A 13393-nucleotide genomic window follows, 5' to 3' on the forward strand; every position below is an offset into this window, starting at 1 on the left:
GTAAGTTTTTGATTACAGGCACAGATCAGTGGGGTTATCTCACGATCAGGGTCAAGATTAATTACTAGTATGATTGTTTAACGATATTTAATTGACCAATGAGGATTAGGCGCATGATATCTCTTCACATGTGTTAAGATTAGCCAGCATTCTCGCAATTGCACTGAATGCTAGAGGACGCCATTTTAGTTTTCTCAAGAAAAGTGAAGATTTTTAATTTTAACAACGATGTTGTATGCTGCAATGACGCAGAAAGCAGTTTTTGTCAGACGATTACATATGTTGGAATGTACAGAAGCAATTAATATAAGAGATAACTAAAAAGGTAAAAGCCATCTGAAATAAATTTGTAGGCATAGTTTAATATATTTTTATTTGATTTATAACGTAATCATTTGATAGCTTTGTGCATTATAGTTTATGGTTCATTGAGTATTTATAAAGTTTTCATTCAATTGTGCATGAGTTATGATCTTGTTATACATATTGTGAAAGTGACAACGGCCGATAAAATTTGGGTTTCGACGATTCCCAAATTCAGGTTGAATTTGCAAGTTTATATCATGTGGAGGTACATGGCATTCGAGTCAAAATACACTGACACACTTTAATTCATAGCCATATAGATCTTTATTAAAATTAGTGGTATCTAGTAAGTGGGAATGCATCAGAGAAATTGGCGCGAGATATTCGCATCATTCACGGACTACATATTATGTATGATTACGTGAACAATGAATGTGATAAGTGTCGAGGTATTCCGAAAGGTCGGTTTTATGGTCTTCAACTCTGAAATCGCGTAAAAAAACATTTTTTTTTTGTGTTTTAGAAATGGAAAGTTTTTCTGTTTGATTTTTATAAATAGATCTGAATATACACACCAACAATTAATATGTGTGTAGCTGTTGGCAGATTGCAGATCGTCTGTTTTTGAGGTTTTAGCATTTAATTAAGTACAAGTTTGCCAAAAACATTATTTTTTTGTTTAATCATTAGTTATGTATTCCATGTCATTAGACAAACTATTTTTCAGTTTACAGTCTGTTGTTGAATTTGTATCTTTAATACGTTTGGTTTTATATGATTATATATGTATCATTTACACTAATGGTTATATATGTATCATTATATACATATGGTTATATGTATCATTATACAAATGGTTTTCTGTGGTTATTGATGTATCATTATGTACATCTGGTATTATATGGTTATATATGTAGCATTATACATATGGTTTTATATGGTTTTATATGTATCAGTATACATATTAGTTTTATATGGTTATATATGTATCATTATACATATTGGTTTCATATGGTTATATATGTATCACATCTCTATACATATGGTTTACATTTTATATATGTATCATTATATACATATGGTTTTATATGGTTATATATGTATCATTATACATATTGGTTTTATATGGTTAAATTATGTATCATTATACATATAGTTTTATATGGTTATATATGTATCATTATATACATATGGTTTTATATGGTTATATATGTATCTTTAAATACATATGGTTTTATATGATTATATATGTATCATTATACATATTGGTTTTATATGGTTATATTATGTATCATTATACATATGGATTTATATATGTATCATTATATACATATGGTTTTATATGGTTATATATGTATCATTATACATATTGGTTTTATATGGTTATATTATGTATCATTATACATATGGTTTTATATGGTTATATATGTATCACATCTCTATACATATGGTGTTATATGGTTATTAATGTAGCATTATACATATGGTTTTATATGGTTTTATATGTATCAGTATACATATTAGTTTTATATGGTTATATATGTATCATTATACATATTGGTTTCATATGGTTATATATGTATCACATCTCTATACATATGGTTTACATTTTATATATGTATCATTATATACATATGGTTTTATATGGTTATATATGTATCACTATACATATTGGTTTATATATGGTTAAATTATGTATCATTATTCATATGGTTTTATATGGTTATATATGTATCATTATATACATATGGTTTTATATGGTTATATATGTATCACTATACATATTGGTTTTATATGGTTAAATTATGTATCATTATTCATATGGTTTTATATGGTTATATATGTATCATTATATACATATGGTTTTATATGGTTATATATGTATCATTATATACATATGGTTTTATATGGTTATATATGTATCATTATACATATTGGTTTTATATGGTTATATTATGTATCATTATACATATGGTTTCATATGGTTATATATGTATCATTATATACATATGGTTTTATATGGTTATATATGTATCATTATATACATATGGTTTTATATGGTTATATATGTATCATTATACATATTGGTTTTATATGGTTATATTATGTATCATTATACATATGGTTTCATATGGTTATATATGTATCACATCTCTATACATATAGGTTATATTTTATATATGTATCATTATATACATATGGTTTTCTGTGGTTATATTTGTATCATTCTACATATGGTTTTTGCTCTCATTGTTGATGGTCGTACGGTTGTGTAAAGTTGCTCTAATTATATTCATTTGGACACTGTTATCGTCTGAATTTACAATCATACCACATCTCCCTTTTTATTAATAATTACACTGATTTATTTTATAGAAATATACATGTTTCCATACTTATACATACAGTTTTATTGTTTATTGTTTAAGTTAATTATGAGGTCTATGGTATTAGTTATTTTCAAGTATGGTTATTTGTATTTGTCATTGATACTGTTTATTGGGCCACTATTTCGTTTCCTTTATAGATGATATATGAGAGAGCTGGGGTAAGAGGAATTACTGCTATTACAGATGTGACAGAGAGATTTAGAGGTAGCTTGTATGATTCAATGAAAAGGACGAAAACAGACCCGAAATAATAATGGTCTACGAAGATCAACAGCTCATACTATACTTTTGTAAGATGTCCCAATTCACTATCCTCATTTATAACACAGTCAACAGCTAAAGAAATGGCAGCGACGGTGATTGCTCAGTTGAATGGAAAAGTGTTGGATTTTATTTTCGTATAACCGATAGCGTGTTGATCATTGGCAGATTACAGATTGTATATCATGTGTAGCTTCAACATTAGTTTAGTACAGCCTGGATTTTCAAAAAACAGAGACATAAATGCTGCCTTCACAACATTAGCAAACGCTGAACACTGTTCCCTTGAACCGTCTGTGACATCAGACCGATATGTTTCAGCACATTTTACGCTCACAGCAACCCCAATGTGAGAAGATCGAACTTTAGGTATTGACAATTCTGTATTAGGCCAGACAGTTACGTACTTCTCAACAAGATTTTGCCCTTGGGCTTGAATTTGAATTAAAAACAAGAAAAGACAGTTGTGCTGATAACTTTATAGACTTAGTTATCCTTTCTCCAAATTTCAGTGAAGATAAAGATGATTGACAACTATTGGAATCAAAGGCGGTTTAACATAGTATGTAAATAATGTCGATCCATCAGTGTACTGCAACTTGTGATATTTATGTCTTTATATTATGTAAATATCTGGAATATCTTCTCACATTTTAAATATGTATAAATTATTAGCCCATTGGCAAAACAATTTGGTTTCAATATTGCAAAATCATATGATGGAACATTTCTTGAGGTACTCAGAGTGATGAAGTTTGATTGGGCAGTTGTAAAAGATGATCCTGTTGTTATAATAATAACAAGTATACCAACAACAACAACTGATCAATTTAAGTCACACGTAAAAGTAAGAAGTCGCATGCAATTCAGAATAAAAATAAATCGAACAATTTCATCCTTCCTGGGCTATAACCGGAGTCAAAATAGAAATAATTCACGGGTTTAAGTTTAAAAATATTTCATTACTAAGTCTTATTAAAGAAGATTAGCATTTCCCTCCAACAATAAATGTGCAAGGAAAATCCTGTGCTGGTCACTCTTAAGTCGATCATATGCAAAAGTGATAAAGGCAGAGTACGAGGACATATTGCTTGATGTATTTGCTTTCACTTGGGTCTGGTTCTAAAAAGAAAAAGAAAAAGGAAAGCGGATTTTTTTGCTTAATCGTGTTAATTCACTACCAATCTTTTGTTACTTTTGGAAAACCACTTGAATAAACGCCAGTTTATTATTCAGTTGTATTATGTTTTTATGGTTTCTGAATAAATGACCTTTATCGCAAACCTTGTGTTAGATATTTTGCAAATGAACTCGAATCCTTGGAGTATTTCCTTCTCACGTCATCAGTTTAAAAGAAAAATTTGGCTGACAAAAAATCGTTTTATGGGACATAAAAACATTTTTGTCAGGAAATTATTCTTATCAAGAGTAATATGAAACTGTAAATTTGCATGGGGTTGTCTGTAAGTTTTTGATTACAGGCAAAGATCAGTGGGGTTATCTCACGATCAGAATCAAGATTAATTACTAGCATGATTGTTTAACGATATTTAATTGACCAATGAGGATTAGGTGCATGTTATCTTTTCACATGTGTTTAGATTAGCCAGCATTCTCGCAATTGCACTGAATGCTAGAGGACGCCATTTTAGTGTTCTCAAGAAAAGTGAAGATTTTTAAAAAATGTATTTAAATATACAGTTCATTGATATATGCTCAACATTGAAAAATTCGTTGATTGATAAGTGTTTAACGCCACTTTCAGCACTACATGTATTGGCTATTTCGTGGCGGTCAGTTTTTATTGGTGGTGGAAGCCGTAGTGCTAGGAGAGAAACCACCGACATTCGGTAGGAAAACTGACAATCTTAGTCTATTTAGATTAGAGTTTCTCTAATTTTTACTCGATTAATCCATTTCTTAACTTGTTTATTATCTATACTACTAAATGAGAAGACCTCATTTTGTGTGTCGCTTCTCTTCCTTCCACAATAAATTAATCACCATGCCTCTGTGTCCAATAGGTACCATGCATAGTGGCATTTGTCATCCTTGCTAATGATTATTCCGTTTGGGTTATTTTTGGAGAAAAACAAAAATAAAGGCGTCCGCATATTGTTTCCGTCATCAGACGGACTTTTAAGTCATATACAAGACTTCCGTTTAGGTCTGTTTGAAATCACATTAAATTTTCATAATCGGAGACATATATATAGAGAATAATACATGGCAAAATCCGTATCATATGTCGTATCATCCCGAGACATCAATATCAGCCCAAGGGCCTTTAGGCCTGAGGGATGATATTGGTCGAGGGTGATACGGCATGTGATACGGATTTTGCCATGTATTATACGCTTTATCATATGTTTCAACAGAAGAGTATTATATGAACTGTTTTCTGATCCATAGCACTGGGTAACCTTCAGTTCTACTTTTGTCTTGTTTCAAAGGCCTTAAAAGAACTGCTCAATTACTAATCTGAAGCACCTTGGTTACCTTACAATTTGCGTGCTGTTGTTTTAAAAATATTTTGTTTATTTTTGTATTTTTTATAGTTGTATTTAGTGTGCCAAAAACTATAAAAACTTGACGTTCGTGACGTCACATACAATATGAAAACGACGTTCGTGACGTCACATACCAAACAATGACGTCATTAAAAAAAAAAAAATTGAGGAAATTTTTTTTTGATAAAAAAAAAAATTAAAACTGACTTTATGTAAAAAAAAAAAAAAAAAAAAAAGTAGGGGTGTGATAAAGATAAGGGGTGCGATAAAGGGTAGGGTGTGATAAAGGGTATGCGATAAAGGGTGCGCATCAAAGTTGCGCGATATGAATTAAACAGCAGGCTATTTATCACATATGCAAAACTACTGTATTTACTACTAAACATATGATAAAATAGAATAATACATGGCAAAATCCGTATCGCATGCTGTTTCATCACGAGAAACCAATATCAGTCCTGAGGGCGGATATTGGTCGAGTGGTGATACAGCATGCGATACGGATTTTGCCATGTATTATTCTGTTTATCATATATTTTAATAGAATCATTTTCATGGGATATCCATTTTTTTATTAAATCGTCCGAAATTATTAGAAAGAAAAGAACATTATGATTGTGCTGTATTTTTCCAGCTGACTTTTTTTAATAGACTTCAACACCAAGAAAAAAATTATTGAAAAGTTTGCTATCTATTCTTATCAGACTGAAATCGTAAAAATTATCCATCGAGTAATGCAAACAAACTTCACGAAAATTCAGACCAAATTAACAATAAAACTTCAGATAGTTCCATCTAATTGTGTCTTTTCTTTTCTTTTTCTTCATAAAAATCGATCGTAAAGTTCCTGGGTACTAATTTTTGGAAAAATTTCGATTTTAGTTAAAATGATAGGACATTTCTGTAAGGGTGAATGCCAGGAAAAACAGCAACTGGACGTCATATGTCAAGCGTTGACGTCATTTGCATTATGACGTCACGCCAGGTATGCGATACGGGTTTTGCTATGCGATATGGGGTATGCGATACGGATTTATCTATGCGATACGGGGTATGCGATACAGGGTAGGTGATACAGACTGGAACAAGAATGTGTCCTCAGTACACGAATGCCCCACTCGCACTATCATTTTCCATGTTCAGTGGACCGTGAAATTGGGGTAAAATCTCTAATTTGGCATTAAAATTAGAAAGATCATATCATAGGGAACATGTGTACCAAGTTTGAAGTCAATTGGACTTCAACTTCATCAAAAACTACCTTGACCAAAAACTTTAACCTGAAGCGGGACAGACGGACGGACGAACGGACGCACAGACCAGAAAACATAATGCCCCTCTACTATCGTAGGTGGGGCATAAAAAGTAACCTTTATTAGATATACAAAATTGCTGTATTTTGTAGTATAAAGTATATGATAAATATATATAATACTATATAATATAATATATGATTGTCTCTGATATAATATATAACAGTAACCGCCGTGGATAGTAAACTTGGAATTGATAGCAAATAGCAAACACGCTTTATTTATAGTATATGTATGTCCATAGTATACAGAAAAACGCGAAAATAATTGAAATTAATAGAAAACAAATAATAACCGATTTTGAAAAAAGGGGGAGAGCTAAAAAAATATTATCCGGTCCCCAAGTACCTATGACTTTGTTACCTTTCCTGAAATTCTCCAGTCACAAAATCTTTTACAAAAATTCATCCTACAACAGTTTACATACTTTCAACCACTCTATGAATGCCTGCGATTTTCGCGGGTGTGTTCTAGTTTTATTTAATCGACGTGTGGTTCATTTGATTTTAGTTCTTTATTGGTCTAAATTCGATTATGACGTCAATTTTTTTTTTTTGCTTTCTTCTGAAATTCCTATTGTTGCGTCATGAAAAAAGAGACCATGTCTGTTGACGTCACGTAGAATATAACATCTTGTTTGCAGGTCGTTCGAAAAGCAGGATTTAGATTGTCTACATATCGTCTAAAAAGCATTTGAGAAACAGATTCCACCACCAATTCTCGTGCTATACGATATTAATTCACTCCCGACTGTAAATTTTAAATATTTCAAATGCTCGGCGAGCCTCGAGTTTTAAAATTGAAAATTTAACTGTCTCTAGAGGATAAATATCGTAGCACACTCGATGCATTGGTAGAATCTATACATATCTGTACATGAATTCATAAGGTGCTGCCACGTGCGGAGTTCAACCTCACACCCTTAATGTTGACAGGTTAGTGATACAGTAGTTGGAATACTAAGACCACTCGGCCACCGAAGCCCCTTTAAATGGCTATATATTGCGACTTGTTACCATTCTTTATAATTTACTGTATGGTAATAACGTCCTTATCATTATTGTGTATGATTGGAAAAAACAATTACTTCCTCGCTCTGCTTTGTTTACCACTCGTGAACATTATAAGGGAGCCACCATTTAACCTCATGGAGGGAGGGGGGGGGGGGGTTATGGTTTTTTTCTGAGTCAGAATTTTGTTTTAGTTTTTCGACGCTATCAATCAAGTTATTTGTTTTCAAAATTTAACACTATAAGATATGGGAAAATGTGGATTCAGAATTGTTTTTTTTGTCATCTGCTTGACCACAATATTTTTTTCATCAAATTGGGGATCAGAATAAAAAAATATTAGGAAAAAACATATCTTCCCCCCCCCCCTCCAAGCTTTTTTTTAAAGTCAAATGGTCGCGTTCCCTTAGTGTCCACTGTCTGTTAATTGCACTAAAGTGGGGATTTACAAAACTATATATATATATACACTATAAATGGATGCTTTTTAATGTATTTGGGTAACGCACATTTTTTACCGATTGTGTTTTATTACACAGTTTAGAATATTGCAAAATCTCTTTAAAATATATATATTTATATGACTAAACAGTTTTATAAACAGGTTTTTTTTAGGTCAGGAATAATATTAATATTAAATTGTGAAGGACTGATAAATATACAAAGTCACACCTGTAATACAAGTAGAGAGATAACCTGATACTAGATGGATCAAGTTGCACACTGTGACGCAATACGAAGAAATGGGGTAAGACTACATAATACTAGATTTGGCATGAAAAGTATTATCCTTTTCAGATTTACTTCAAGAATATTTTATTTTACATTTTGACTTCATTCAACAATTAATTTTGTGTAAAATTAAATATTGAAAATAGAACAATACTTTATGCTTGTATAAAATCTTGTGTGTTTTTGCTGATCCTTTTATTTGTATACATAAAGTGTTGTCGAATTTACTGACGAACCTCTGCAATCACCAGAAGAACGAAAAACCTTGCACATCTGTGAATATGAATATGAAATTGCTACAAGTGAAATTTTACTAAATTAAGGGATACGGATATAAGGTTTGTCGTACATCGTAAAATTTTCTATTATGTATAATTTCTAGGTTTTTTTCAGCGGTAGACATTTTGTCGCAAAAAATAACCCTACGCGAATATTTTTCTGTTCCGTAAGAAGCATTGTTCTGTTCCAGATAGCCTGACTGTATACGGCTTGGCTCCCACGTGATGGGATAAAACCAGTTTTAAATGTGCACACATTCCCGTCTTGCCATTCGTGTAGATTAAATCCAAATACCGGTGTTCTAGCACACAACAAGTGTCTCTCTTTTTCTTTGTGATGAGTTGGTTCGTTTCCGAAAATAATGAACAATTTGAAGCAATGCATAGGGTTTTACCGCCGGCCAAAACCTCCGTTAGATGCTGCATATCGAAGTGAGTTTGATAAATGCAAAGTACAAATACGTTCCCTCAAAGACGAATTGCCGTAAAAGTAATATGTTGACTTATTTTGGACAGGCAACAGGAACTTGAAATACAGTTGAGTTTTCCTCCGAGAGATTTACAAATGGTATAACAAAAATACCGAACTCCAAGGCAAATTCAGAAAGGGGCAGTCAATAAACAACGGACAAAGTAAAACGTTTTCAATCAACAACGAGGGAAAAAACAACTGTCATATTCAGGATTTGTACAATCATTTTCTTAAGAAAATGGTGGGTTAAATCTGGTGTTATAATTAAACTAAACCTCCCCCTTTTATGACAGTTGTTTATAATTCCTTCATATTGACAAAACTAGGTGGGCAAACAAACATACATAATAGGCTATTATGTAGCAATAATTGGGATCCAACAGCCGAAATAGTGAAATAATACACCACAGCTGACTAAACATTTCAAACAAAAACAAATTAATCTAGCAAAGATGGCAACAAAAATTGATATCATGTTTTACACTTTATACATGAATCAACTTGTCTTTTTATGTAAAGAAACAAAGAAATAAGCAAAACATACGGTTGTTTCAGTCAAATCAAATTAAAAGCTTTATTTAAAGCCGGCATGTCACAAAACAATAACATATCAGCACTGTGATCTTTTATAACCGACAAATACATTTTTTTTTGCATTTAAAGAGTATAAGAACGAAAGTATCGTTGGATTTATTCACTATACTATAATATATCCTTTGAAGTATAAGAAAGTGGGAAAAAACAGGTCTATTAAAAGTCACGTTTCAATACTAGCCTACCAACGTGAGACAACACCTTGATCATGATTATGCCAATCATCATCCTTCTCCTCCTCATCCTTCCGTCAAAAGATCACCTCCTCTTCTTCCTTCTCCTTCTTCTTCCGTCAAAAGATCACAACCTCCTCCTCCTCCTCACCCTTAGTCCATTAAAAGAGTACCTCCTCCTCCTCCACCTTAGTCCATTAAAAGAGTACCTCCTCCTCCTCCACTTTAGTCCATTAAAAGAGTACCTCCTCCTCCTCCTTTGTCCGTCAAAAGATAACCTCGTTTTCCTCCTCCTCCTTCGTCAATCAACAGATCACCTCCTCATCCTCCATTGTTCGTCAAAAGATCACCTCCTCCTCCTCCTTTGTCCGTCAAAAGATCACCCTCCTCCTTCTCATCCTCCTTCTGTCGTCAAACGATCACCTCCTTCTCCTTCTCATCCTCCTTCGGCCTTCAAAAGATCACTTACTCCTCCTCCTTCTCCTCCACCTTCGTCCGTCAAAAGACCATCTCCCCCTCCTCTTTCGTCCGTTAAAACATCCCCTCCTCATCATCATCATTCCTTTCTCATTCTCTTCCTACAACTCATTATTATCATTATTATCAATATTATTATTATTATCATTATTATTATTTTTATTATTAATTTGATTTCAGGATTAACGACTTTAAACTAGCGAGAAAGTTGGCAGAAATTAAAGATTTAACAGACGATTCTCGGATTCATCAATTAAATCGGTCTGGTTGTCTGATTTTCTTTATTGTTGTCGCGATAGCCGTTAGTACAAAACTATATGTTGGTAATCCAATTCAGTGCTGGTGTCCTGCCCAGTTTACCAAATATCAGATACCATACATCGACAGTTATTGTTGGGTTCGGAATACTTATGTAGTCGATTTTGATTCTTCTATTCCGAATGAAAAGTATTCGAGACATGAAACTGAAATCCAATATTACCAATGGACACCTATAATATTACTATTTCAGGCCGTTTTATTTTATGCACCAAGATTGTTCTGGAAGGCTTTTAGTGGATATTCGTCGTTAAATATTAAAAAAATCATAAAAATGACAAACGAAATATCTTATAAGTATGGAGATGAACGTAAGAAAACTGTAAAAAGTGCTGTTGACTATTTAAAGAAATATTTGAAAATTCGAAATTGCGTGACAACGAGGCACAGAAACATGGAACAAACAAATGAAACTCTTGTTGCTATGGGAATCCACAAAGGAAATTACATTGTACTTATATATCTCCTTACTTCTTTCTTATATGCCGCAACTGCTTTATGTCAAATATTTATAGTAGACAGTCTTCTTGGAATAAGATTTAAAACACTTGGGCCAGATATTCTCAAACGCGCTACTATGGGAGATACTTTGTTGGACCCAAACAGATTTCCAATTGTTACGTTTTGTGATTTTGAATTACGACAAATGACGAATGTACAAACATGGACAGTACAATGTTCATTGCCGATCAATCTATTCAGTGAGAAAATCTTCATAGCAAATTGGTTCCTTTTGGTTATTATGACGATTATAAACGCCATCTACTTCCTGTATAATTTGGTATCAACTTTCTTGCCATATCGAGCAGAGGTCTATGTACAAAAGTTTCTAACAGAAGATGGCGTTCATACTGAACGGTACCAGAAAATTCCAGAACATTTGCCAGAATCACAAAAAGACTTTGTTCATAGCTATTTGCGTCGGGATGGAGTTTTCTTAATATGGATGCTTAGTAATAAAGTCAACCAGGTTGTCGCTGGAGAAATTGTGAATGAACTTTGGATGAACTATACCAAATAATGTCAATTTCTTTAGACAAAATTAAAGTAGTGTCTCCTTTTCGACAGTTTTGAACATCAAACTCAATATCAAATAAAAGACGCTGCTATTTTAAGTGCTTGGTACACTGTCAGGTTGGCTGTCACTGTGCACAACATAGAACCCTATGGGAAAAAACAAGAGAACTATTTTTGAAAGAAAACACTGTTAACCATCCACACATTCTATCCACACTGATCTGTGTCCACACCTGTTTCTAAACAAAATGATTATAACTCTATAATCTCTTTGGGTATTTGAAATAAGAAACATTATATTTAAGAATAAAACAAGAAATATTCAACTTAAAACTAAAATGGGAAATATTCATTGTTAAAACGAGAGTATAAGTTAGTGAACTTCGGCACGGGTTACATTAAAGTTGTAGGTCTATAATTGACACTATGGCTGCTTTAAACGCAAGACCGTATAAAAGATATACAAATTTATTAACACAAGTTTACAGCTTGAAAAGTAGGGGAAGACTGCCCAGCAACAGTTTACAAAACATAAATTAATTAAAAAAACAAGGGTATTAAAACATTGAAAAAGGTTCTTATAAAATATAATTATAATTGTCCAATGTTATGTAATAATAATAGGATTATTGTCATCCGGCTTAACTTTATAAAATAGGCTACCATTTGTAAAACAAATGTCAGAAAGATATAAAATGCTGCAGGCAATGTTTTTTTTCTAATTTATAAAATAAATTTAGAAAGGAAACGGACATGTCAAAAATACCTATAGCATTCGTTTGAATAGTCATTAAAATTCTAAATTATATGTATTTTTTTTAAGATATCAAGGACATCATCAAATAGGAAACAAATATTTTGATATGTGTTACCATGACACTGTACGCAGATACATAATGCAATAGATCAAAGTTATGTTTATTATCGCTGTATCGACTTAAAAATCCCACGAAAGGTGTAATGAAAATACGACATTTTTTTAAATGATCTATACATTAAATATTTATAAAAGAATGATATTAAAATCTATGTTATCGAACAAAACAAATGGCATAGAGATAAATAATTGGCGAATTTATCTAATTCAATTAATTCATATTGATCCATTACAGTTAAACTATTTATGATAAATTAGATAGTATCATCTATTATATTTTCAAGATATTCGATATTTTTATTTTTATTTTAGTTGTTTGGTATTCGTTTCGATTGGTTTATTATATTATATTATATTTTATAGTATATACTTTCAATTCTTTCGTTACGTCATTGGTTGAATTTCCATTGTTGATAACGTTTTAAACCAATCAAAACGCTTTGGTGTACGCTTTTGAAAATAATACCCAGGATGCATTAGATTCTGAAACGGCGAATTGGAAACCTATCCATCAGACACCAAAAGGCCGAAGACGTTAACAACAATAAGACACTGTGAATCACTTGGTGTACTTCTTTTATTATATACCAGAATTTGGTTCTCACAAGATCTTCCTCTGGCTTGGAAACATTCAATAATAATTCCAAGCTTTAAAAAGGGGAAAG

At 32.1% G+C, this 13393-nt stretch overlaps 1 protein-coding gene across 1 annotated transcript; it reads left to right on the plus strand.

Moving 5' to 3' along the window:
• Positions 1–8410: 8410 nt before the first annotated feature.
• On the plus strand, positions 8411–12035 carry LOC134701345 (innexin unc-7-like). Its single transcript, XM_063562484.1, has 2 exons — positions 8411–8538; positions 10697–12035. Exons 1-2 carry the CDS (start codon positions 8534–8536, stop codon positions 11853–11855), a joined length of 1164 nt encoding a protein of 387 aa, XP_063418554.1. The 5' UTR covers positions 8411–8533; the 3' UTR covers positions 11856–12035.
• Positions 12036–13393: the final 1358 nt, after the last annotated feature.

The sequence above is a fragment of the Mytilus trossulus genome, unplaced genomic scaffold, assembly GCF_036588685.1.
Source record: "Mytilus trossulus isolate FHL-02 unplaced genomic scaffold, PNRI_Mtr1.1.1.hap1 h1tg000236l__unscaffolded, whole genome shotgun sequence".
Taxonomy (NCBI): Eukaryota; Metazoa; Mollusca; class Bivalvia; order Mytilida; family Mytilidae; genus Mytilus; species Mytilus trossulus.